Here is a 23196-nt window from a genome sequence, read left to right on the forward strand (position 1 = left end):
AAAGTGTGATATAAGTGTTATTTGTCTTGTCTAATTTTTCTCTTGCATTGAGCATAAATGGTACATGCTAGGCTACTTTCAGCTAGTAGTGTTGGTGGTATAATGGATATGTTAGTTACCTACCATACACTAAGACCTGGGTTCAAATCCCAGTCACGGTATGTAAGCTGGTTTTTGAAATACTGGAATTCCCTGGCAGATGGCGAAGGTTCGCGAATAGGTAGAAGGGGAGAAGGGTAGAAGGGTAGGAGGGAGGAGGGTGGAGGGTGGAGTTAGAAGTCTTGAAACATGCTTTCCATTAAGATTTCAGCCAGTAAAAATGTTTCTAAATTTTAAAGTTCGCCTCCCCATTGAAGTGAATTGCGGTTCGCGAACATTTTCGCGAACCGAACTTTCCGCGAACCGAAAATCGGAGGTTCGCGACATCTCTAGTGCCGATCCCTGTGGGTAATGTTAATTGAATTTGTGTACTTGGCTTTAGTTTGTAGCCATAATTCCCAGTTGGGCACCTTAGTGCGTAAATCATGATAATTCCAATTGACAGCATCTTTACCTTTACTTTAGCCTTCCATATTTCTTGTGTTATATACTATTACCTACTTGTTTTACACCATGCAATTTCACTCACTTTATATGACTATGATAGTGTGCTTGTGCCAGAAGCACCGGCTTCCGGGACTTGGAGAGAGATTTAAAAGATAAAGACCTAGAAAGTTGTTGTAACATTTTACCTGAAGGGTAAATGTCTACACCTCTGTCTAATTTGGCTGTATAGTCTCTTTAAGTAAGGAAATTACACAATCCATTGTAAAGGAAGAACAGAGGAGATGGATGCCTCCTTGCACGAGAAACAGCGGTTAGCTGTTCGGTGTCATTACCCCAATCCATCCCCCTGTCCAGGCACCCTTTTCTGTAGTGCCACTGGCATGTGGTTCAAGCTCAACATGGAATAAAATACTGCATGGATTTGTACAGGTTGGTGCACATGTCTTCTGTGCTCATTTAGTACAGCTTCAACTTCCTTCTGCAGCAAAAAATATTAGGATGGAGAGTGGTACTTGACTACTGGAGACCATTATAAGAGGGGAGGGTGGTGGGACTACTAGACTACCAGGGAAAGCTATAAAGTGCACATGTGTGTAGGAGGAAGAGACCCCTAGATTACCAGGGAAAACTAAAAGGAGGGGGGGGGAAGGTGCACCAGTGGGCTCCCAGGAGCTATAAGGGGTAGGGGGAGCACTAGGCTACCAGGGAAAGCTGTAAGAGGGAGGTGGGCCACTAGACTACAAGGATATATATATATATATATATATATATATATTCCACTAGACCCCTGGGGAATGCTAAAAATAAGGGGGGGGGGGAATCACCAGGGCAAGCTATAGCGAGGAAGATTTCTTTTACAATAAAAATACTGCTTAGCCTCCTTTTATTACGCCCCAACTACTTTTAAAGTGGAACTGAAGTTAGTTTGAAAACAATTAGTTTCACTTACCTGGGGCTTCTGCAAGCCCCCAGCAGCCTTTCTGTCCCACGCCGGTCCTCTACGATCCACTGTTCTCCCACCACCTCTCCATTTTGTTACTCATCTTTTAAGTCAAGGCCTGCACTGCCCTGCCAAACATATCCTTTTTACGTGTTCCCGTCTGCAATAGCGCTATCGCGGACTGGAACACAAAGATGGATACGTGTGGCCAGAGCCGCGCAGGCGCAGTGGCCTGGCAGCGAAAACAAAAGTAGCTGTCGGCTGGAGAATCGAGGATCGTGGAGGATCGGCACGGGATAGGATGGCTGCTGGGGACTTGCAGAAGCCCCAGGTAAGTGAAACAGTTTGTTTTCAAACTAACGTCAGTTCCGATTTAAGTTAAGACCATAAAATAACTCTCGTTCCTTTTCACCTTTAGAAATGTATTCATTATCATTGTAGTACTAGTAGAAAAAAAAAAGGACATCATGCAGAAAAAATTTCAAAATCGAATTTTGTCCCCATATATTGGGCTCTATTCACAAAACTTCTCATAAATGACTTATGTATCACCTAATTGATAAAAATAACCTTTCAACACACTTATAAGCAAAATAATCACTCAAAGTAAGTTGTTTGTGACTAACTTCATTTCAATATTACTTTTCTCACCTTAATTATATTATATTTTTGCTCTTTGTGAGCTTAAAAACAGAGGAAAACAGGTGAAAAAGCTTTGTGAATCACGACCATTGTAGCAGAAACAAAATGTAAGATTTATGAAAAATGGGATACAAATACAAATTGAATTTGTGTATTTTTTATTTATAGTATAGTGGTACTTTAAATTTAAATTAGTGATTTAAAACAATAATTTGTGAAACTGAAAACCATTTTTTTCATTGTGTTTGTCTTTTCCCTTTAAAATTCATAGGAAATAAAATAAAGTTTGCCCCCCCCCCCCCCCCAAGGAAGATGCACAGTTTATATCACTAAGGTATCATAAGTAGTGATAAAGTTATAGCTGATTAAACAGGGACATAGATAAAATGACAAAACTGTAGTCCATAGGAGGAAAAAAATGCTACAGGGAAGAATTTGTACTCAGATGTAAAAAGTGGTACTGTTAACCATTAGCAGGTATTTGTTATGCATATTGGTTTATAACATCTACTTACTTGTGCTTTTGGATGTCTTTCACTCCATTTTTCAAGTTTCCTAATCTTTCTGATGGATTGTCCCTGATAATGGAAAATAAATGGTTCATAAACTATAGCAGCACATAACACTTAAGTATACATATAAGCATCAAGTTATACTCCCCTGTAAAATATACATAGAAGCATCAAGGTATACTCCCCTGTAAAACTCATCACTTATGGGGTATTCATTTTATATACACGTGTCAACTAACATTAATGGGAACCTGAAGCAAGAGGTATATGGAAGCTGTCATAATAATTTTCTTTTTAACATAACCAGTTGCATGGCTGTCCTGCTGATCCTCTGCCTCTACATTTTAGCAATAGACCCTGAACAAGTATGCAGATGCGATAAGCAATGTGCTTGTTCAGAGTCTATGGTTAACAAGTATTAGAAGCAGAGGATCAGCAGGACTGCCAGACAACCAGTATTGTTTAAAAAGGAAATAAATATGGCAGCCTCCATGTACCTTTTGCTCCAGTTTCCCTTTACCTAATAAACGGAAGTTTTATTTGTTATCATATATGCACAAAAAAAATAATTATGACTTATGAAAAGAAATGTGTGATGCTTGACCCTTTCTTAAAATATATATATATATATATATATATATATATATATATATATATATACATATACTTTTAATAATATACTTTTTTTGTTGAAGAGCTGTACTGTATTTGTATTACTTCACCTGCTAATCTTCTAATAATACCCATATTGACCATTAGAGGGCAGTGTATTCATACAAACAGCATCTGAAAATTGCTGTAGCTGAATATAAAGTTAAATGAAAGGGGGAAAAGTGTCTATTTATAGTGATAATAAACTTTATCAGCTACTTTTCTGTAAATGCATTGCAAGACTAGATATGTAAACCCAAACAGATATATGAAGCATCGATCTACTTTTTATACTTAGTGACTGAGTGGAAGTTACTTTGCCAATATTGAATGCAATGTATTGTATTACTTACCTGCATAGTTTTTTTATTAAGTTAGCAGCATTTTTGGTTATCTTCTTTGGAAATTCAATCATATCTATTCCTCTTAATATTATGTTGTAAGTCTTCATTGGGTCTGGACCTGAGAATGGAGGGCTACAGGGAAGTATAAATTGAGAAGTTTAATACATAGAAAAAAAAGTTTTAATAAGTTTAATAAGTTCATGAACGTAAAAGGACTCTAATGCAGTTCTGAAATAGTACATGCAAGGGATTTATGATACAGGTGCACAATAGTGAACTAATAAACTGGGTACTGGTTCATTGACTTCTAATACTGGTTGTCCGAAAGCTGACCAGCAAGTATAGAATGTTTAGAATGTTTGAAAGCTCTTGGACAGATAAAGTGCTAAACTAGAGTTAGTAACTCAGACTCAAGAGTTATTTAGGGATAGGATTAATGTACCTTAGGTTAGAGTTATCAAGAAAAAGGTGCCCTTACCCCTTCGTACCATATTATGGTTTATAAGCTACTTATGTGCTACCTATGTATCTTACTCCATAATATGTGTTACCTTTATAAACAAAGAAAAAAGGATAGGGGAAGGTTCAAGTGATAATTAGGATACAGAGGCCCATATGAAATTAACTTTTTCTCCTCAGTTTTCTCCTAGGTGATTATTTGTCACTAAAATGCCTTTAAATCCAACAGCGAGCAAGAAAATGCTCAAAATAATTTTTACCACTTAGCAACTTCTGCCACGCTTTTTTACGTCCTTGTTTACAAACACCTATAAACACATGTAAATATTTGGTTCTGTTTTCTATTTTTAGAAAACTGAGTACGTATAGCACCATCTTGTGGCCAAAAAGTAAAACTACTTCCAAATACACCATTATTCACTTACCATAGAAAAATTAAACACATTTTCATTATTTTTGAAACTCCTTCACCCCTAACCCAAAATAAAATATTATCGCCATACTTTGTACTAGGGACACAATTTAAACATTGTAATTACTGGGACAAATGGGCAAATAAAATGTGTCTATTTTATCTACAATAGCACATTTTATTTTTAAACTAAAATGGCTGAAAGCTGAGAAATGGTGATTTTTTTTTCATTTTTTTCTTCTTCTTCTCTGTCAAATGCATATAAAATAATATAATTCTTAGCATAAAGTACTGCCCAAAGAAAGCCTAGTTTTTCCCACAAAAAATAATGTATAGATCATTTCAGTGTGATAATTAGTGATAAAGTTATTTCCGAATGAATGGGAAGAGCTTTTGAAGGGGGAAAAAACCTGTGGTAGAGAAGTGGTTAAAGTACTCTTAACTATTTTTTGGTACGTTTTTAATTGCAAATTGCTGAAAGATAGTTCAAATAGAAGATGAAAAATTATCTCCTATCTTTCAGCAATTCGAAGGCTATACAGCCAAAAGCTTGCTTAATCTTATTCTTTTAAGTTAGCCAATAAACTGTATCATCGTGATCCAAAACTTCTTGCTTTTACTGATGGATAACACGGTACAATACCCTACTGCTATTACAAATTATTTTATATGAAATATTAATTTATTTGAAAACATAAAATACAAAAGGATGTGTGTAGTACTTATATGTACAGTATGTATGACTCATTATTGGAGAAACTGTTTGATCAGCAGGCTCACTAGCATTGTGAACTGGTAAAACATTACAAGACGGTTTCCTTTCTAACTTTGACCAATGTACACACTATTATCCTACTGGACAAGCCCTGTTAGTACAGATAAGAGCTTGTAAACTTGAATGTTAAAAATACGTAAAAGATAGTGGACCAGATTTATCAAAGCATTAACAACAGTTTTCTATAGCTGCACTACAGTTAAGAAAAATGCAAATCCATCCCTGTCGCAGATTAAGAATTGCTTAATAGCAGTTCTACAGATAGTGCAACAGTGAAGGCCAGGCATGATTTGTGAAGTACCCCCCCCCCCTGCTGAATTCCTCACTCACAGCCTGCCTGTATCAATACAGCAGATGTTGGTTACCTCAGCAACAGCAATTGCCCTCACACACTGCACTGTCTGAGAGACCTCCCTAACTCATCCTATTTTGCAACAGTTTTAGGAAGAGTCTACACTATCTAGCTATTTCATAAGCTGTCTGAGACCGTTCTGCAAGGATTTTAAAAACCTATCAATATTTTGTCCCAGAGACACTTGATAAATGTCCCACAGAGAGTGTCTATGTCTTGACGCCTCTCTGCATAGGTCTATGGTGTCCAGAGCAATATAAAAAAAATTGGGGGGTGGGGTTGTTGCTATCCCCCAGCCACTACTGTCAAGGTAACTTTGACCAAAGGTTGTTTTTGAAACAACAATCATATTTTTTTTTTTAAATACCATTATTAGTTAATTGTTTTTCATTTATATTTGGTTCTGTAATTTCTAAATTTTACAAGTGTATGATTTGAACATGGCAATGTTAATCTATAACAGCGTTGGCGAACCTATGGCACTGCTGCCAAACCCGGCACGCGTAGCCTAATCTGCTGGGACGCCAATGCTGCTTATGAACTGGTGGCAGCGTCTACTAGTCGCCGCCGTGCCAGTTCATAGCCTGCAGCCCCGCAGTCTCCCTGGAGGCAGAGCAGGGCTACGGGAAGATGGCGTCCATAGCCCTGTACTGGAGACTATTTGTGTCTCCAGTACAGGGCTTCGGGCGCCATCTTCCCGTATCCCTGCTCTCTGCCTGTCAGCGCAGGAGACTGCAGGAGTATCGTCCGGGAGAGATGCGCACCAGAGCCCGGCCGAGAGAGAAGACTTCTGTCAGATGAGTACATTACTTTTTTTGCAGGTGAAATGCGGCCCACTGTGTTATTTTCTGCTAAAATGTTTCCCACATTGCATGTATTTTCTGGTGAAATATGGCCCACTGCATTTATTTTCTGCTAAAATGTTTCCCACATTGCATGTATTTTCTGGTGAAATGTGGCCCACTGCGTTTATTCTCTGGTGAAATGTGGCCCACTGCACTTATTTTCTGGTGAACTGCGGCCCACTGTATTTATTTTCTGGTCAAATGCTGCCCACTGCGTCTACTTTCTGGTGAAATGCGGCCCACTGCGTCTATTTTCTGGTGAAATGCGTCCCACTGCGTTTATTTTCTGGTGAAATGCGGCCCACTGTGTTTATTTTTTTGCAAAATGCGGCCCACTGAGTTTTTCTGGTGAAATGTTGCTCACATTGCATTATTTTCTGCTGAAATGTGGCCCACTGCGTCTATTTTCTGGTGAAATGTGGCCCACTGCATTTATTTTCTGGTGAAATGTGGCCCACTGCGTTTATTTTCTGCTGAAATGCGGCCCACTGCGCTTATTTTCTGGTGAAATGTGGCCCACTGCGCTTATTTTCTGGTGAAATGTGGCCCACTGCGTCTATTTTCTGGTGAAATGCGACCCACTGCGTAAATTTTCTGGTGAAATGCGGCCCACTGCGTTTATTTTCTGGTGAAATGCGGCCCACTGCGTTTATTTTCTGCTGAAATGCTGCCCACTGCTACTATTTTCTGGTAAATGCGACCCACTGCGTTTATTTTCTGGTGAAATGTGACCCACTGCGTTTATTTTCTGGTGAAATGTGGCCCACTGCGTTTATTTTCTGGTTAAATGTGGCCCACTGCGTCTATTTTCTGGTGAAATGCGGCCCACTGCATCTATTTTCTGGTGAAATGCGGCCCACTGTGTTTATTTTCTGGTGAAATGTGGCCCACTGTGTTTATTTTCTGGTGAGATGTGGCCCACTGCATTTATTTTCTGGTGAAATGTTTCCCACATTGCGTTATTTTCTGGTGAAATGTAGCCCACATTGCGTTATTTTCTGGTGAAATGCTGCCCACTACGTTTATGTTCTTCTGAAATGTAGCCCACATTGCGTTATTTTCTGCTGAAATGTTGCCCACATTGCATTTATTTTCTGGTGTCTGGGGTAACTGTTGCTGCATTTGTTATTTAATGGCCATAGTTGGCTATATTTGCTGCTTTGGGGTTGCGGCGGGTATACTAATAAATAGCATCATACAGTTTCTGCACACCCACGATGCGAATCCTCATTTCACCACATCATGGCGGAAACTTTGCTTTCTTATGCCTCGCTGTACATCATTACATTAGCTCCGCCCATACAATGTCATGGCCATGACCCCCCCAATTGGCACTCGGTTGTAAATAAGTTGATGTTAGGTCGCAGTTTGGGCACTCGGCCTCTGAAAGGTTAGCCATCACTGATCTATAACATAGGCATAGTAACAACACAATCGTGGTAGATTAACCCTCCTGGCGGTATAAAAAAATACGCCAGGAGGCAGCGCGGCAGTTTTTTTTTTATTTTTTTTTTCTATATCATGTAGCGAGCCCAGGGCTCGCTACATGATAGCCGCTGCTCAGCGGCATCCCCCTGCCCTCTTCGATCGCCTTCGGGGATTTCCTGGAGGGCTTCCCCCGTCGCCATGGCGACGGGGCGGAATGACGTCACTGACGTCGGGTCGTCATTGGGAGTCCCGGGCCACCCCTCGGCGCTGCCTGGCACTGATTGGCCAGGCAGCGCACGGGGTCTGGGGGGGGGGGGGGCCGCGCGCCGCACCGTATAGCGGCGATCGGGCGCGCGGCGGCGGCGATCAGGGTGCTGGCGCAGCTAGCAAAGTGCTAGCTGCGTCCAGCAAAAAAAAAATTAAACAAATCGGCCCAGCAGGGCCTGAGCGGCACCCTCCGGCGGCTTACCCCGAACTACGTTCGGGGTTACCGCCAAGAAGGTTAAAGAAGGAATGCCCATAATTATTCATACCCCTGGCAAATTTTGACTTTAAGTTACCTTTTATTCAACCAGCATGTACTTTTTTTGAAGGGAAATGACATAGGTGTCTCCCAAAAAATAATAAGACTATGTACAAGAGGCATTATTGTGGGGAAAAAAAAAAACATTTCTCAGCTTTTATTTACATTTCAGCAGAAAATGCCCAGTCCAAAATTGTTCATACCCTTCTCAATAATTAATAGAAAAGCCTTCATTGGCTATTATAGCAGTCAAATGTTTCCTATAATTGCAGACCAGCTTTTTGCTTGTCTCCAAAGGTATTTTGCCCATTCATCTTTAGCTAATCAGCTCCAAATCTTTCAGGTTGAAGGATCTTCTTGCCATCACCCTGATCTTTAGCTCCCTCCACAGATTATCAATTGGATTCAAGTCAAGACTGATTGGGCCACTCCAAAATATTAATGTTATTGTCTGCTAACCATTTCTTCACCACTTTTGCTGTGTGTTTTGGGTCATTGTCATGCTGAAATGTCCACTGGTGCCCAAGGCCAAGTTTCTTTGCAGTTTGCCAGATGTTTTCCTTGAGAATCCTCATGTACTGCTCTTTTTTCATGGTGCTGTTTACTGTGATTAGGTTCCCTGGTCCATTGGCTGAAAACACCTCCAAAGCATTAGGTTCCCACCACCATGTTTGATAGTGGGGATGGTGTTCTTTAGGTTGAAGGCTTCTCTTTTTTTACGCCAAATAAAGGAAACATCATTGTGACCAAACAATTACATTTTTGTTTCATCTGACCATAGCACAGAAGACCAGAAGTGTTCTTCTTTATTCAGATGAGCATTTGCAATGGCCAAGCTAGCTTTTGTGTGCCTTATCTGGAGAAGTGGCTTCCTCCTTGGTCTGCATCCGTGGAACCCAGCAGTGTGCAGTGTCCATTGGATTGTCTGCCTTGAGACATTGCGACTGGCAGAGCCCAGATTTACCAGGATGGCCTTGGTGGTGTTCCTTAGATTCTTTTTCACCTCTTTCACTGTCCTCCTTGCCAGCAGAGGTGTCACTTTTGGCTTCGGACCACATCTATTGAGATTTTCCACAGTGCGGAACATCTTGTATTTTTGAATAAAACTTTGCACTGTAGCCACTGGAACGTGAAAACATTTAGAAATGGCCTTGTAGCCCTTTCCTGACTTGTGAGCAGTCACAATGCACAGCCGCAGGTCCTCACTGAGCTCCTTTGTCTTTGCCATGACTGTCCACAAACCAACTGCAGAGAGCTGCTGTTTTTTCACCTGTTGAGTTGATTAAAACAACTGTTCCCAATTAATTAGGGTAATTAGGATGCTTTAGAACAGCTTGGACTATTTGGAATGTATAGAACTTTTGATTTTCCCACAGACTGTGACAGTTTGTGAAGGGTATGAATAATTTTGGACTGGACACCTTTTGTTTAAATGTAAATAAAAGTTGAGATTAAATGTCCCCCCCCCCCCCCCCCAATAATGCCTCTTGTACATCCTTTAACCTGAAAGATTTGGAGCTGATTAGCTATCGACGAATGGGCAAAATACATTTAGAGACAAGTAAAAAGCTGGTCTGCAATTATAGGAAGCATTTGATTGCTGTAATAGCCAGTAAAGGCTTTTCTATTAATTATTGAGAAGGGTATGAATAATTTTGTACTGGACACTTTTTGCTGAAAAGTAAAAAAAGCTGAAAAAAAGTGTTTTTTCCCCCACAATAATGCCTCTTGTACATAGTCTTATTATCTTTTGGGAGACACCTATGTAATTTCCCTTCAAAAAATTACTTGCTGGTTGAATAAAGGTAACTTTAAGTCAAAATTTGCCAGGGGTATGAATAATTATGGGCAGCACTGTATGTACTGACATATCAATATTTTGGGTAATTTTGTTTTATCCTCCATACTGCAATACTTCTAAGCTTCTAGGCTTAGAACTTTTGATATCCCAGTTAAATGAGCATTATTTTATATTGATGACTGCCAAGTTTTGCTGCTGCTGCCAGAGTTGAAATCAAAGTGACAAAGGCATAAATCTTCCATGGTTTGTTCCTCTATTTTTATCATGACAATGCTCATACCTGCCAGTCAGGAGTTCATACATTAAGATTCCCAGTGACCAGTAGTCTGCTGAAATGTCGTGACCTTTGTTCAAGATGATCTCTGGAGCTACATATTCTGGAGTTCCACAAAAAGTCCATGTTTTCTTTGCAAAGCCTATTTTCTTTGCAAAGCCAAAATCAACCTGTGTGAGAAGAAGAATATCATCAAAGACCAGGTGTTAGCATTGTAGTTGCTTCAAGACAAAAGCATAGCCCTCTGTAACAGATATTTATACAGGCTCTAGTTTTGAAGGCTCAGCATAAAAATGGGCCTGTATAGCAATAAGGCAATTAAGAGTGCAAGAAGTAATAATAATATATAAATAAAAAATAGAATTTAAAGGGTCACTTAAGGCAAAAAAAAAAAAAGTGTTTTACTCACCTGGGGCTTCTACCAGCCCCCTGCAACCGTCCCGTGCCCACGCAGTTTCGCTCGGATCCTCCTGTCCCCGCCGGCAGCTACTTCCGTTTTCGGTGACAGGCCTGAGAATGCGAGTGATTCTTTGCGTTCCTGGCCGCAATAGCGCCCTCTATACTGCTATTGCGTCCAGGAATGCGAAGAATCACTTGCATTCCCAGGTCTGTCGCTGAAAACTGAAGTAGCTGCTGGCAGGGCCATGAGCATCGGAGCGAGACTGTGTGGGCACGGGACAGCTGCAAGGGGGCTGGTAGAAGCCCCAGGTGAGTAAAAATCATTTTTTTTTTTAGCCTTAAGTGTCCCTTTAAGGCACATACAGATTATTATGATCCATGTCCTCAGCTTGGGACAATGCTATCTAAACAGGAAGTCGTTTTTTTTTTTTGTTTTGTTTTGTTTTTTGCCTGATTTGCAACAGCTGAAACAAAGAATTCTGCTGTTTAGACAGATGTTAAATGTTATCTGATATTTAATTTGAGGACAATCAACCCTTTTCTGGTTTGGAATTTTGGACAGAGTAGTGCACCATCTGAACCTTTATTTTTACTGCTACTTTTATGCCAGTTAAAAGGGTTCCCCTTCCTGGCTCTATCCAAATCTTATGCCTAATATACACAATGAGATTTTCTGGCAGATTTCTTGCCAGATCGATTATTTCCAGCATGTCCTATCTGATTTCTGATCGATTTTCCATTCATTTCTATGGAAAATCAGCTGGATAATTGCTTGGAAATCAGATCGGACAGGCAGGAAATAATCAATCTGGCAAGAAATCTACTAGTAAATCTCATCGTGTGTATTAGAAAAGTACACTACATTATATGGTAATGCCTGTTTGTTAGACAATTTTATGTGGTGGTGGGCAGAAAGCGTAAGTAAGGTGGTCGCTAGTCATGAATTATTCACATGTAATTCTGGTGACATTACACAGTTTGCTTAAAGTACTGCTGTAATGAAAAACTGTAAATGTGAATACATATTTAAACATACAGTATATCCTTGAATATAAGTCGACATTATGAACTTTCCCCCATGGGATGGACTGGTGTCAGCAATTTAGTGTGGCATATTTTTGCAAATAATGTTTTGTGCACACTTTATTTCTATCATGATGCTTATTTTTTGTCTATGGTTTAGTATGATAAGCAGCTGCCATTACAATTACAATTTGAGATGTCCATCCGTTGCTGTGACTATTAAGTATGTCTACAAGATGTTTTAATACATTTGTCCACTAGATGGCAGCAGATGGGCTGGCTCTACAAGCCTGGGACGTTGAATGCATTTTACAATTCTTTAAAAGCCTTCCGTCTGCCCTCTGGTGGACAGTTGTGCCGCATGCGTATTTTGAGACCTAATACGTCTAATTGGACGCATCGACCTCACGTAGCGCGTCACTTTTGACGCTCATCGGATATGACGCAATGGCTACTTCTGGTTTTTGCGTTCCATGGTCAGGAAACCTCCTGCATCGTGGAGGTTTGTCAGCGTGCGTTCCAAATACGGAGGGCGCACCCATGGTTTGGTGATGGCGGCTGTTTCACGAGTTAATTGAGGGTGAATGTTTTTTATATAAGGGGAGATGACAGAAAGGGGTGGTTGTCCTGATGATGCGCCACTGTACCTAATCGGCGCGAAACGGCTGTCGACCTCCCATTAACTGCCTGTACCTCTCTTTCCACGACTTGAAGATGTAATGTATGCCTGTTTTACTGGATTTAAATTAAAAGTGAAGTTTTAATAGGGATGTGCAAGGCCTCTTTTTCTTCTTAAGTGGAAGTGTATAAGTCAACTCCAATATTTGACTCTCTTAAGCTGGAATTTTTTATTGACTCAAGTATAAGTCTACTCAGCAAAGTTAATGGCTGAAATTGGGGACTAGGAGGGGTTAATGACGGCACAGCATACAGTATTGCATCCATTAACCCCTCCTGTCCCTTAAGTGCAGCCGATAACTCCTCCAGGCCCCTAAGTGCAGCAATTATTCCCTCCCCCTCCTGCAGCAGAGTATTTTCCCCCTACCAATTTTCTTTGATAATTGTTATGGCCAGAACTTTCAGACCTGTGTTTCCTTGGCATTTCCTTTATCAAGAAAGTGTCACTTACCATTGGGTAAATCTCTGCAAATGGAAATGTCACAAATAGTACACATATTACATAGTGTTGCTCATGTATAAGTCTATAAGTCATCAGGGTGCCTGATGAGTCACATAGTGATGAAACATGTTGGGCGGAGCCTAAACACCGAAGTAAGACTAAGTACGCAAATTTCTAGGAGCAGCTGGCATCTCATAAGAGCAGAGGCCAGCGGAGGTGTGCGCAACGTCGGTGTATGTTGTGGAACTACAAGGCCCCTGGCCAGCGAGACGGGGGGAGCCTGTTTCAGGAATAACTCTGTGTGGTCTAATCAAGTCTTAAAAACATGAGTGCAATATGATTTTATAAGGAATAAATGTGAAACGGTTTTACACTATGTTGAGTATTTGTGTATTAAGGCCATGGTGATCTATGCTAAATAAGGAGTACTGTGGTAAAGACATCAAAGACTGCCAGGGAAGTGGGGGACGACCCAATAATGGTCCCAAGGTTGCATATGACTAGAGATGTCACGAACGGAACAGTTCACCGGCGAAGGTTCCCCCGCGAACTTCCGGGGGTTTGCGATCGTGGAGAACCGCAAACTTTACCGGAAGTTCGGTTCGCCCCCATAATGCACCATTAGGGTCAACTTTGACCCTCTACATCACAGTCAGCAGGCATATTGTAGCCAATTAGGCTACACTCCCTCCTGGAGCCACTCCCCCCCCTAAAAGGCAGGCATCGCTGGCCATTTTACTCACTCGTGTGCCTGCAGTAAATAGAGAAGGGACAGATGCTGCTGCTGGTGCAGACTCTCATAGGGAAAGATTAGTTAGGCTCTTGTAGGCTTGTTAGCTTTCTCCTTGCTTCTTATTGTAGGCTTGTTAGCTTGCTCCTTGATTCTTATTGCTAAAATAGCACCCCACAACAGCTCTTTTGAGAGCTAATCTTGTTCTTGTGATCTAATTTTTTTTTCTGCGTGTCCCCCTGACACTTGTGTTTCATAGACAGCCTTGATAATTCATACTGTGTGTGTGCCACTGCCATGCCCAGCACATTCAGTGACTACCTGTGTATGTGACAGGTGCACATTGTAATACCCATTACTGCATATACCTACCTACCTGTTGTTCACAGTGCACCCACCTACCTACGTGAGTAGAGCGCACGCAGTGTCACTGTGCCTGTCCGCTACCTGTCTGTGTGGGACAGGTGCACATTGTAATACCCATCACTGCATATACCTACCTGTTGTGTTCAGTGCACCCACCTACCTATGTGAGTGCACGCAGTGTGATATACCACTCCGTGCATACCTGTTATCTGCACCTGTGTGACTGCACATTGTATTAGTCAAGTCAGTGCATACCTTTCACTTCATCCCCCCGATATGGACACAACTGACAAAACAGGTAGAGGCAGACCCAGAGGAAGGCCACCCGGCAGGTCCGTGCAAGGTCGTGCTGATGTGATTTCGTGCGGCCCTGGCCCAAAGTACAGTGCTCAGAAGAAGGCTCGTCCCATCAACACCCAAGATTGTCTGGACGTGGTTGACTAACACAGAACACCTCATCTTCCGCAGCCACCAGCACTACTACAAGCACTACATCCGCTGCATTTGACACTTCGCAGGAGTTATTTGGTGGGGAATTAACTGATTCACAGCCATTATTGTAACAACCAGATGAAGGCGCTTATCAAGTTACACCACCTCATATGTCTGCGCTAGGCGGCGACACTATGGACGTAACGTGTGAGAAGGAGGATGATGAAGTACCTGCTGTTGGTGCATTTTTGGAGGTGTCTGAGGCAAGCGAAGCTGGGCAGGATGATTATGATGCTACTGATCCCACATGGGTTCCTAAGAGACAAGATGACCAAGGGGACAGTTCAGAGGGGGAGTCAGAGTAGGAGGAGATGAGTTCCTGAAAGAAGCAGGGGGAGCTGGTCGTCAGAAACAGCTGGTGGCAGTGTCCGGTGCCATGTATCGCCACCTATGTACAGCCAGCCAACATGTCCTTTAACATCAGCTGCTGATGCCACCATAGTGCCATCACCCCAGGGGGGCTCAGCAGTTTGGACATTTTTTAATGTGTCTGCCTCAGATCGGAGCAATGCCACCTGTTCTCTCTGCCTCCAAAAATTGAGCCGTGGAAAGGCCAACACTCACGTAGGGACAAGTGCCTTATGAAGGCACATGGAGAAAAGGCACAAACTGCAATGGGTCAGAGCACCTGAGCAAAAGCAGGACACAAAAGAAAAGCCACCCTCCTTCTCCTCTTTCTCCTTCAGGTGCAGCATCTTCAGCCGCTTTCTCCCTTGCACCTTCACAGCCACCCCCCTCCACTCCGCCTCTGCCCTTGAGCGGTTCCTGCTCCTCTGCCCACAGCAGCCAGGTGTCCGTGAAGGAAATCTTTGAGCGGAAGAAGCCAATTTCTGCCAGTCACCCCCTTGCCCGGCATCTGACAGCTGGCGTGGCGGAACTGTTAGCTCGCCAGCTGTTACCATACAAGCTGGTGGACTCTGAGGCCGTCTGTAAATTTGTGGCCATTGGGACACCGCAGTGGAAGATACCAGGCCGCAGTTATTTCTCTAAAAAGGCGATACCCAAACTGTACCGTGAAGTTGAGAGGCAAGTGGTGTCATCTCTGGCACATAGCATTGGGTAAAGGGTCCACCTGACCACGGATGCCTGGTCTGCCAAGCACGTTCAGGGCAGGTATATAACTTACACAGCCCATTTGGTCAACCTGGTGACCGATGGCAAGCAGGGAGTACGTGGCCGTGCAGCAGACCAACTTGTGACACCTCCACGGCTTGCAGGCAGGCCTCCTGCCACTTCCTCTCCTCCTGCTACATCCTCGCTGTCATCCTCGTCCTCCTCCTTGGCTGAGTGGTAGTTCAACTCTACTGGTGCTGTGATCTCCTCTCCAGCTACAGCCCCATCTCCCCAGAGCCTATGCTGCATGCCAGGTACGATGGACATTCAGCGGAGAAACAACTTGCTGGTGAGACGCTTGGTATGTGATAGCCCAACTTGCTGGAATTCCATCACTGCTGCACAGCAAGCTCTCCCAGCTACACATACCTGAATCCTTCTGCAAATGGATAACCGACTTCTTAACCGACAGAAGACAGTGTGTTAGACTTGGTAAACTCACATCAAGCTCTCTGACAGTCAGTACTGGTGCACCCCAGGGCTGTGTGCTTTCCCCACTGCTGTACTCACTTTACACCAATGACTGCATCTCCACAGATCCATCTGTTAAGGTTCTGAAGTTTGCAGACGACACAACAGTTGTTGGTCTCATTCAAAACGGGGATGAGTCTGCATACAGGCATGTGGTGGGACAGCTTTCCTCCTGGTGCAGCAGCAACAACTTGGAACTAAATGCTCTCAAAACCATGGAGATGATAATAGACTTTAGGAGATCTCCCCCCCAGCACCTCCCCTTAACCATAAATGGATCCACAATAACCTAAGTAGAGTCATTAAAGTTTCTTCGGTCCACGATCTCAAACGACTTAAAATGGGACAACAACACCGCCACTATTGTCAAGAAAGCACAACAGAGAATGTACCATCTGCGGCAGCTGAAAAAGTTTGGCCTACCTCAAAATCTAATGGTGCAGTTCTACACTGCAATCATCGAATCCACCATAACATCATCCATGACTGTATGGTTCAGCTCCTGCTCAGCATTAGAAAAGGGGAGGCGGGGGGCGTGGCTTGGCACCGCTCTGTGATGGCTGCTTGCTGAAAGAGCTCCTCTCGTGCACCCACAAAAACCCCGGTTTCCAGCCTCTAAACTAAACATGAAGGAAGACAAAAAGACTTCAGGGGACCCCAAAACTCAAGGTGACCCCTCCGTACAATCCGCCAAGCAAGTACCCGTGATGTTCAGGGCACAAAAGAACTCGGGCCCAGGTCGCAGCCAGCCCAACATGGCGCCCTCTCCACCTAACGTGTCGGAGAACTCCTCATCAGGCCCCTCTGGCTCCCACAAGGTGATGGAAAAGCTAAATAACATGCCGACTGTGGATATGATGAAAGAAATAGCGAATGATATTAAAGAAACCTTCTCCACTGCTATAGCGGACCTGAGAGACGAAGTGTCGCATATACATAACAGGCTTGACACCCTAGAGAAAGAAGAGAAAGATACTCGCTCCCAAGTAAGTGACCTCCAGGCGAAATCTAACCAGCAAGACCTCAAGATGTTTGAGTTTCAACAAAAATTAGAAGACCTAGATAATAGAGGTCGCCGAAACAACATAAGGGTGAGGGGCTTACCGGAGACAGTGTCGCAGGATCTCATTCTCCCTGCAATCTCCGCCATCTTCAACCAACTACTCGAGAGATCCAAGGACTCTCCTATAGAGATAGAGCGAGCACACAGGGCACTTCGCCCCAAGGGAAGAGAGGGTGGTCCGCCCCGCGACATAATCTGCTGTCTGAACAGCTTTGCACTTAAAGAAGAGATAATGAAGAAGGCGAGGGGACAGGACGAGATTCTTTTTAATGACTCCACAATACAGCTATACCAAGACCTATCCATCATTACGCTACAGACAAGAAGGGCTCTGAGACCGCTTCTACAAGTATTAAGAGAGAACACCATACTCTATCGATGGCGCTTCCCCTTTTGCCTTCAGGCCACAAAAGGCGCGAACACAGTTAATTTGAAGCACCCACTAGATCTGGAATACTTCTGCAGGGCACTTAACATACCTACAATGGAGCTTCCGGACTGGCAACCGCTAACCGCAACTGACGGCCCGCCCATCCTAACAACCATGGAGCGACCTGGAGCAATCAGACGACGAGATCGATCCTCAAGCGAAAGAAGCTTCCAACAAAACCCCCGCAGAAGACGCCTAAGCCAAGCATCCGATCTCGGCGACCAGAACCCATCGCCGAACACTGAAGGCTCAGAAGCAGAAGACGGCGACAACGAACAGACATCCGCCGCGCAAGATGAGCCTGTGTCCTGAACTTTCCCCAACTTGAAGGATGTACGGTAACACATTCAGCCATGTTTAGCAACAGTCCCCGTTAAGCTTTTTGACTGTTTGCACGACCCCCTAGATTAGAACGTTGTGCTATTCAACCTCTTATATGTCAGATACAACACCCCTATAATACTTAACCCCAGTTTGGTGTCACCCGGACTCCATCTAAGCTAACAATTACCCACAGGTACTATGTATAACCATAAGCTACTGTCCTTCCCTGATTTATTCTAATAATGGACACCGAGCATTTCTTATTAGCCACCTAGCTTTTATGGACAGTCATCAAGATATGCAAAGATCAATGTTCAAATGGTTTATGCTGTTGTATTAGCCTGTATAAGTTTAGAGATGTTTAATGTTAAATATAACCTCATAGACATAATATCCACCACTATTGTTTAACCAAGAGGTACCTGTATAATCTCTGACATACTTTATGGTCACACTATGCTAACTTCATTGCGCCAAAAGTGCTAAACTCCCTGAGCAGAGGGAAGATAATAGCCCTCCCAATAGCAAGCTATAGACAGCAGCAAGGCTGAAATGTCCAACGACATCTCCTATCCTAAATGTATAAAACTAACACTACACTTCATAAATGTAGACTTCCTACTATTATTTAGCTTGACGAAACCGAGGCTTAAGATGTGGGGTAGCACCAGTATCTTCTCTGAGCTCCACTCACTGAGTTCCTGTCACTTTACTACCCCAAACAGTGTAGTTTATTGCACTGACCTTTACTCGGTCTAAGTACTAGGCGGCCCACTTTGTGATCCGCCTACACCGTTATTGTTACTCTATCCCTAATCAGGGATTCTATTTCCCTTACCCCTTAACCCTCCCTGAAATAAACCCACTCTAACACATGCACTCTCTTTCTTTTCTATCTCTCTTATCTCTAGCTGCCTGCTTCTATACTCTCTCCTGCGGTGTGGAAATGGCCAGGTGGAGTGGTGAACCCTCTCAATCTAAAATGACGCATAAAAACAAAGATACAGTCTCTTGGACTGTCACATCACATAATGTCAATGGCCTTAACACACCAGAGAAGCGTTCATCTCTACTACATCTTCTCCAAAGCCAAAAAGCTATGATCGCAATGATCCAAGAAACGCACTTCTCAAACAAACACACCCCCTACTTGAGGGACAAAAACTACACTAGAGGATACCACTCCACCTCGCCGGCAGGGAAAACAAGAGGAGTCTCAATACTACTCCACAAATCTTGTGAACTCCAGGTAAAAAGTCACCTCTCAGACCCAGAGGGAAGATTTATCTTTGTCCTATGCACACTAGGTAATAGAGACATCACCCTAGTCTCTGTATACGCCCCAAACAACAAACAAGAATCATTTCTAACCTCCCTCACCAACAAATTATTAGATTATGCCAAAGGCATGATCATCTGGGGAGATGACCTTAATATACCACTACACCCACCACTGGACACCTCTAATGGTAAAACGCTGTTCTCTTACAAAGCAATTAAGAGAATAAAAGAAAAGCTCTCAGACCTGTCTTTGATAGATGTGTGGAGAGCTCTGAATCCCCAAACTAAAGATTTTACGCACTATTCCACTCCTCACGAAAAATATTCGCGCATAGACCACCTTTTTATCACTCAACTCGATGTAGAATATGTCAAAAAAGCCTCTATAGGCTCTATAGCCTTTTCAGACCATGCGCCTGTATTTTTAGAGTTAAGGATTCCTTTCCTAAAAACTTCACAATTCAATTGGAGATTGAACTCAGAGCTCTTGGAGGATCCAGAGGCCTCCCACACCATCTCCAAACTTATCTCAGACTATATGGAATGTAACTTAAACTGTGAAGCTTCCCCATTAGCTATCTGGGAAGCTCATAAGGTAGTCCTGCGAGGAGAACTTATCAAATTGGGTGCCAAAAGAAAAAAGGATAAATTTGCCCTAATAACCTCACTCCTGAAAGAAATTGAACAACTAGAATCCCTACATAAGAGAAACACTACGGAAGAAACTCTAAGTAAACTCCAAAATAAAAGGTCAGAACTCAAAAAAACACTCAATAGAAAGGCCAAAAGCACTATTCTCCACTCAGAAAAAGTGCTTTATGAATGGGATAACAAAATAGGCACATATCTTGCGAGAAAACTTAAAAAGAAAAATGCTAGAAACCTTATTACTAGAATCAAAAGCACCAAGGGCCCTGACCACATAACTACCCCGGCAATTCTAGAAGCATTCCGTAACTACTATATGTGCCTCTATAACCTCCACCCTAACCAAACAAGCCCGACCCCACAGGCAAACAGACTTACCCAAATCCAAGACTTCCTAAAACAACATGGACTGCAACCCCAGCCTATCGAAATTACCACAAAACTAGACCAACCCATAGACCAACTTGAGTTCCTAACAGTTATTAAGGGCTTAAAAGCAGGAAAGAGTCCAGGACCCGATGGACTAACGTCCCAATACTATAAGCTCTACGCCAAAGAATTAGCTCTCTGCTTCACGAAAGCCTTTAATAGCGTTACAGCAAACACACTACCATCCACACAACTACTAGAAGCACATGTGACAGTTATACACAAAGAGGGCAAAGACCCTCAACACTGTAATAATTACAGACCAATCTCACTACTCAACGGTGACATCAAGATTTTCGCGAAAATCTTGGCAAACAGGATTAACCCACTACTCCCTCAAATCATCCACCAAGATCAGGCAGGATTTGTCCCTGGCAGAGAGGGAAGGGACAACACAACCAAGGCAGTGGGGGTCCTCCACTGGCTCTCTCGGCGTCGAGTGGAAGGATTCTTCCTCTCCACTGACGCCGAGAAAGCCTTTGATAGGGTGGCATGGGACTACATTCAGGCAGTACTATCTGGACTGGGTCTGGGCCCCCAGTTACTATCATGGATAGGTCTGCTATATAGCAATCCAACAGCCAAAGTAAAGGCAAACCTCTCACTATCTAACTCCTTCCCCATCTCAAACGGGACAAGACAGGGGTGCCCCTTATCTCCCCTAATATACGTACTCTCGCTAGAACCATTTTTGAACTTAATTAGATCCAATGTCAACATACATGGTATCCACATTGCTCAAAAAGAGTATAAAATAGCGGCCTTCGCCGATGATATGCTTTTTTTTCTATCAAAACCCCTGATCACATTACCCAATCTGGTAAAAGCCTTGCAAGACTTTGGGAAAATATCTAACTTAAAAATCAACTTTGACAAATCCTGGGCCCTAGATATCTCCCTTAACTCAGCCAACTTAACATTATGCAAAGAGAGATTTCCCTTTAAATGGGAACAAAAAGCAATCACATACCTAGGGATCAAACTTCCCGCCAAAATTGAAAACCTTTTTGAATGCAACTATGCCCCTATAAGAGATAAAATTATAAAGGAAACCTCTGACTGGAACAAGCTTAAGGGAATATCCTGGTTCGGCAGAATGGCTTCTATTAAAATGACCATCCTACCGCAACTGTTATATCTCTTCCAGACCATGCCCATTCACCTACCCATAGCCTACATAAAATCCATACAAGGCCCCCTCAACAAATTCATCTGGGAACACAAGAAAATTAGAATCTCCAACAAAACCCTTTCCCTCCCAATTGATAAAGGGGGTTCCGGTCTCCCAAACTTAAAACTATACTACCTAGCGTCCCACTTACTCAGAACACTGGACTGGACAACTCACCCAATACAGAAAGATTGGGTACATATAGAACAGGAAACATGTGGAACCAAGCTGGGGGCTCTCCCATGGGTAAACTCACCATCCCTGAACGAAACAAAGACTGACCACCCCCTCATAATAGCAACCAAGAAAGCCTTCACTCTTTGCTGTAACCAATTCAAGATTTCCTCAATACCAGGACCCATGACCCCCCTGTTAGGGCATCCCCTCTTCCCCCCGGGCAATCAATCATTATACCTAAAAACATGGGCAATGACTGAACTCCCACGGGCACACCACTTTGTCTCACAAGGCAAACTCAAACCCCAGGAAGCAATTAAGCATCCCAACCCAGAAAATCAAATACCCCTGTGGACGTTCTTCCAGATCCGCCATTTCCTTAACACTAAACAACTCAAGCTGGAAGTAACATCAAGCCTAACACAATTTGACCAGAAATGTATCTCAAAGAGAGGAAAACGGCACGCCCTTTCATGGCTATACAACCTCTTACTAGACGCCCAACCGACCCCAGAGTCACCCTCAAAAAAACACTGGAATAAACTACTAGGCTCACCCCTTCCAGATGACCAATGGTCTACAATTTTCTTAAACGCACATAAATCAACCAGATGCACCAAAATCAAAGAACAAAACTACAAATTTCTAACTCAATGGTATAGAACCCCAGAAAAGCTCCACAACTTCCTACCTAACATACCCAACTCTTGCTGGAGATGCGAAAGTGGGCCTGGAGACCTACTTCACATCGCCTTCACATGCCCGCTTCTGAGTGGATTCTGGAAAGAAGTCCACAGAATAATCCAGCACATCTCAGGACAAACTCTCCCATACCGACCAGACATATTTCTACTACACAATTCACCTATGCCGCCAACTCAATACAAAAAATCTATACTACCCCACCTGATCTCAACAGCTAGAGCCACCATACCCGCACTATGGAAAACAAAAACAATTCCCACAATAAAACAATGGTTTCTAAGGGTTGAGAGAATCAAAGAACTAGAAGAGATAGTTCTAGTAGCACATGACCAAATTGATAGGTTCTCAAAAACCTGGGCTTCCTGGCAGGAATACACAAAATCCACAGAATTTAAGAATATATTGTCTTGAAAAACTGAGTAATGACAGAAAGGTCCCCGTCTACACCGCAGGACCCTCTTCAAACTCACTCTCTTTTCACTTCTTCTACTCCTTCCTTACACCTTTCGCCTTACACAACTATCCATACTACCCATATCAATCTCCCCCATATAGCACTGTGTTACTATGTACTAAGGAGACTCGAGGAATGATAAAAACTTACATTAAAACCAGCGGCCCTTATGGCCTATCATTCCATCTAGTCACAAGCATCCTTTACCTGCCCTCCCACAACATTGTACCACAACCCAAATGCAAATGTAAATGACTGTATCTTTAAATATACTGAAGCTATCATATATCTTTGTG

The 23196-nt window shown here is 42.9% G+C and overlaps 1 protein-coding gene across 5 annotated transcripts in view; it reads right to left on the bottom strand.

Annotated features, from left to right (window-relative positions):
* The window catches only part of PRKG1 (protein kinase cGMP-dependent 1), a 1426855-nt gene that overhangs the window by 16066 nt on the left and 1387593 nt on the right, over nt 1-23196 (bottom strand). For all 5 annotated transcript variants that reach the window (XM_068258259.1, XM_068258261.1, XM_068258262.1 and 2 more), the window contains 3 exons: nt 10511-10674; nt 3645-3767; nt 2644-2706 (listed from right to left, as the gene is read on the bottom strand). In XM_068258259.1, the coding sequence (XP_068114360.1) occupies nt 2644-2706; nt 3645-3767; nt 10511-10674 (350 nt within the window). The remainder of the gene's footprint in view (nt 1-2643; nt 2707-3644; nt 3768-10510; nt 10675-23196) is intronic.

Source organism: Hyperolius riggenbachi, chromosome 10 (genome assembly GCF_040937935.1).
Source record: "Hyperolius riggenbachi isolate aHypRig1 chromosome 10, aHypRig1.pri, whole genome shotgun sequence".
NCBI classification, from domain to species: Eukaryota; Metazoa; Chordata; class Amphibia; order Anura; family Hyperoliidae; genus Hyperolius; species Hyperolius riggenbachi.